Source organism: Sinocyclocheilus rhinocerous, unplaced genomic scaffold (genome assembly GCF_001515625.1).
Source record: "Sinocyclocheilus rhinocerous isolate Xijiao unplaced genomic scaffold, SAMN03320098_v1.1 scaffold1328, whole genome shotgun sequence".
Taxonomy (NCBI): domain Eukaryota; kingdom Metazoa; phylum Chordata; class Actinopteri; order Cypriniformes; family Cyprinidae; genus Sinocyclocheilus; species Sinocyclocheilus rhinocerous.
In genome coordinates, this window is record NW_015662050.1 from 218,189 (window position 1) to 222,688 (window position 4,500).

The 4,500-nt window shown below is 32.9% G+C and overlaps 1 protein-coding gene across 1 annotated transcript in view; it reads left to right on the forward strand.

Moving 5' to 3' along the window:
* rttn (rotatin) overlaps positions 1 to 4,500 on the forward strand; it is a 73,258-nt gene that overhangs the window by 35,124 nt on the left and 33,634 nt on the right. The window contains exons 30-31 of the mRNA XM_016537252.1: positions 638 to 748; positions 2,067 to 2,225. Of these exons, the coding sequence (XP_016392738.1) occupies positions 638 to 748; positions 2,067 to 2,225 (270 nt within the window). The remainder of the gene's footprint in view (positions 1 to 637; positions 749 to 2,066; positions 2,226 to 4,500) is intronic.

A 4,500-nucleotide genomic window follows, 5' to 3' on the forward strand; every position in this document is an offset into this window, starting at 1 on the left:
TTTTTTTCTTTAAACCGCATAAACACATTTCATTACACCAAATACACACAATAATGTTATTTTTAGCAGCATCGTATGACCCCTTTAAAATGACGTTTTGGAACTAGCAAAAGAGGCGTTGGATGAGATAGCAATAGCGATTTAAGTACAAAAACCGGACGAATCCCTTTAAATATATCATCTGATCGATGTCTTGAGGTGTGGTAATCGTAGCATTCCGCATCGCGTTGTGGCCGCATCACCACCTCGGGTGTGCATTATTTTTCTAATAATTCAACGACCCGTCATCAATTATTCCTTACTTAATCAAATTAATGAACATGATGTTGGCTGATTATATCGGTTCATCACTAGATATTCTGTATAATATTAAGTGGAATAGTTATCAGTACAGCAGTACTCCATATTTAGAGTGTTTGTGTGTTACTCTAATTTTTGTGTATATATATATATATATATATATATATATATACACACCTTGCTACGTGTACTGCGTTAGGCTAACCGAGACTTGTCATTTGCACTTACATATTGTTGCTCTTTTGTTAGTTATGACTGCTTTTATTGTCCTCATTTGTAAGTCGCTTTGGATAAAAGCGTCTGCTAAATGACTAAATGTAAATGTGTGTTGTTTAAGGACTGGATATTTTTGTGGTCTCTGGGCCGTGAGCAAAGTTCTGATGGGCAGAGTGCCACCCAGCTTGGCTTGGCCTGGTTAATTCCTCTGTGGGTGGACCGAGACCCTGAGGTGAGACCTTTATAAAATGCACATTATGGCTATACAGTAGGTAATTAACAAAGTGCTGTTTTGAATACTTTTTGGAAGCTTACATGTCCTTTGGTGTGACATGCTAAAGGTAATCTAGAACTTTTAAATAGCATTTGCTAATTATTTTATAATTATTATGAATGCAGTTTGTGGTATACATAATTTGAGTTTTTTTAAATTATTAATTTTGTTTTACACCATATGACCAATTAAAATTAAATATTGATGGCGATAAAAAAAACTGTACAAATTTGTAAAAAAAAAAAAAAAAACTAATGGGGAACAGTTGACAGCGTTTTGGTATAATAAATAGTTTTATATAAATTTTATATAAACATTTTGAATTAGCCTTTAGTTTTGTATTTTCAGTTTTAATTTTAGTTTAGGCTTTAATAATTTATAATAAAGTTTTTGTAATTTGAATGAGTTTATTTTTGAATATTATAATATTAATTAAATTGTATTTATTAAAATGAAGATTAATTAATTAAAATGTTATTTTTATTTATATTTAAGTTTAAATAATGTAGTACTTAAACTTGTTTTCAGTTAGTTGCCAAGGCAAAATTTTGTTATTTGTCAAAGTTTCATCTAATATTTATGTAATTTTCAACTTTATTTCAATTATTGAAAACATTTTTTTTTTGTTTTAGATTCAGTTAACAACACTGTCAGTTAAAGAACTTGACATATTTTCCCATACATTTATATAAATTTTAACCTACAACGTTGATTTGGACAAAAGTCCATGGACTTCTTATGTGCTGCATTGAATCATTTACCCACAATTTAAAAACAATATATTGATTATAAATTTTGACAGTGTTTCTTAAATGAAGTTCTGTCAAAAAAGTCATTTAAAAATAACATCCCGATGTGGTCTTAAATGGATCAAAAGTACAAGATCTGAAATAATTGAAATTGTTTTAGATTTTCAAAGCTCCACCAAATACTGATTCACCTTGTTTTCTTAAATTAACATTCTCTGTACATTGGCACTGAATGCAATCATAGACAATGTAAATTTACTAAATGTACGTGTCCATAATTTTGATGAAAACCTTATTTAGCAATTTGTGTGCCTTGGCCTTCTATTTTGGATAGTTTTCCCAAGTACTCGTGCGTGTCCAGGCCTCCCTCAGCTCAGCAGATGCTGAGCACTGAAAATAATGGGCATGACAAACACATAATTTGTGCCAGTGCTACACGCCAAAGAGCCCATGGCAGTTAGCACTGCCAAGCACATGTGCTGGGTCTGAACACAAGTGTGTGTGTGTGTGTATTTGTCTGGCTCTAGGTCCGCTGTGCCAGCCTGGCTGTGGGTGCGGCTCTGAGTTCGCTGGAGAGAGGGTGTGTGGCGTTGTCAGAGAGTTGCCAGAACATTTCAGGAGGTCTGTGGGCCGCGTTACTCAACATCCTGCTGGAAAGACAGGAGTGCAGTATGGTGCGCCGAGAGGTGAGTCCATCCAGCTTCAACTTGAAAACAACACAAAAAACTCCCAGACTGCTTCATACTGAGAGTCTATGAACTGCCCTCGGTCCGTTCATGGACCATCTGATGCATGTTGGACTCAAAAATGGAAAGTCATAATCACGATTATTTTGGTCAATATTGTAATCACGATTATTTAACATGATTATGAGGAGGCCATATGACCAAAACTTTATATGAGTGATTTATTTAAAGATAGCGATACATATCAAATATATATTTCCTGTAAATAAGGTTGCTATGACATCTACATTGTAGAGACCAGCAAAATTTCACAATTCTCAATGCCACAGCAGAGTATTAGGTAACTAGCCTATTAGTAACAAACAATCAAAAAGTCCTCAAATTATTGAAAATAATTAAACTGTCAGTAATAAAAAAAGCAAAGGACAAATACAATAGAATAAAAAGATACAAGTGAAACAAACTGTGCTTTAATGTTTTTTAATAAACATTATGCAAGTCTCAAGCAGTTAACAGCCTACTACAGAAATGAATAATCAAATGTAAAATAAAACAGCATAGTATTCACTGTAAGAATTAAACTTTCTTTGTTTCTTATTAAAGCTACAAAAGTCCTTCACTCAAGAGCAGTGTGTGATTTTGAATTTGTCTTTTGTTGTTTGCTCACTGCTCTAATATTACAACATCAGTTTTAGCTCCACTAAATTAAACCTGTACTTGTTTTTTTAGCCTTTTTACACAAATAGTAGGTCCTATTGTTCAGTCCTGCTATGTTGTTGGCTGGTATATTTTGTAAATAGGTCTGTTTACCTGGCCATAAACTTACACAACCTGCACACTTACTTCAAGGAACTTCACCTTTTTTATTGGACTGGATAAATCAACATGCAAGTAAGTATAATGCCTAAAATATTTTTTTCTGTGATTAATAATATGTGTAGATCATGCAGATATTAAGGTACTGTTAAATACTTTGATTAAATTAGATTTTTAGCTTTTTATGTCAATGGTGTAATTTTACAACATTGGGCTAGAGTGGAAGCAAAATTTGCCTGTGCACCTTACACATTACATGAATGAATTGTACTTCTAATTTGTTAGCAACATACTTTTTGACCATTTTTGTCAGTGACAAAATATAATGTTGATTTTTAATGTCTTATTTGTTACCATTTTGAGTTTTATTCCAAATTAAATGATTATTACAGTAAATGATCAGTTCAAGTTGAATTAAAAAATAAATTATTTCTTTGAGAATTTTAAATTATTTGTCATGCAATATTTAAAACTAAATTTTAAAATATACTTAACTGGTTCTGTTTTCTTTTCTGGGCTTAACTTTTAAAAGTTTGCTCAAATGTGTTCTTGATGCATGAGGGCCAGGTGATAATGTTCTGGAATGTGGGGGTTATACGTGCTATTATCATTATAAAAAGAGCACAATAAGCTATCAGACGGTCATAATTTTATAATGTATATGATGTCACTGATGCCATCCAAAATGGGAACAAAGACTTTGAGATGGACTCTGATACAAATGACAAAAAGTAATATAAAGATGCCTGTGAACTGGACAAGAAAAAAAAGGAAGGCTCTGACATCTAACACCAATGAGTACAGTTTTCAAAAGAAAGGAGCATTTATAAAATCATTATGAGACTATGGGAATTGAACATGGCTATGAACAGAGCTAGACATTGTAAATATCAGTAAATAGTTTTGATTGAACATATTTTTATAATAAATATAATATTCATAAAAAACACGACTTGTGTGATTATTTGTGTATGGATATATAGGCTGCTGTTATGGGGCTACATAAGCAGTATACCCTGCAATTGAACCCTTATATCATCTTTAGATTTGTTCAGACTAGTGTTGCTTTCGTCAACGAAAATTATGACTAAATATCGTCGTCAACGAACCTTTATTACGTGACGAAAACGAGACGAGACGAAAATGCTGGTCATGTGACGATGACTATAATTAAATGTATAATGCAATATCGTTGACGAATAAAAACGAGACTAAATGTGGTTTACAAAATTTACAAAATGCTAAAATGTCTCTTCATTTTCGTTGACCAAAACGAGACGAAACGAAATGTTATAACGTTTATAACGTTAGTTTAGTCGCGTTATTATTATTATTTTGCAGTATTTCTGTTTCCTGTGTCTCGCTTCAGGGGCTGCATCAGGTCGCACTGCGCAGACGCAGGCGACGTCACTTCCTCAAGCCCCACTCGCGGCATTATTTAGAACAGTGTTTCCCAACC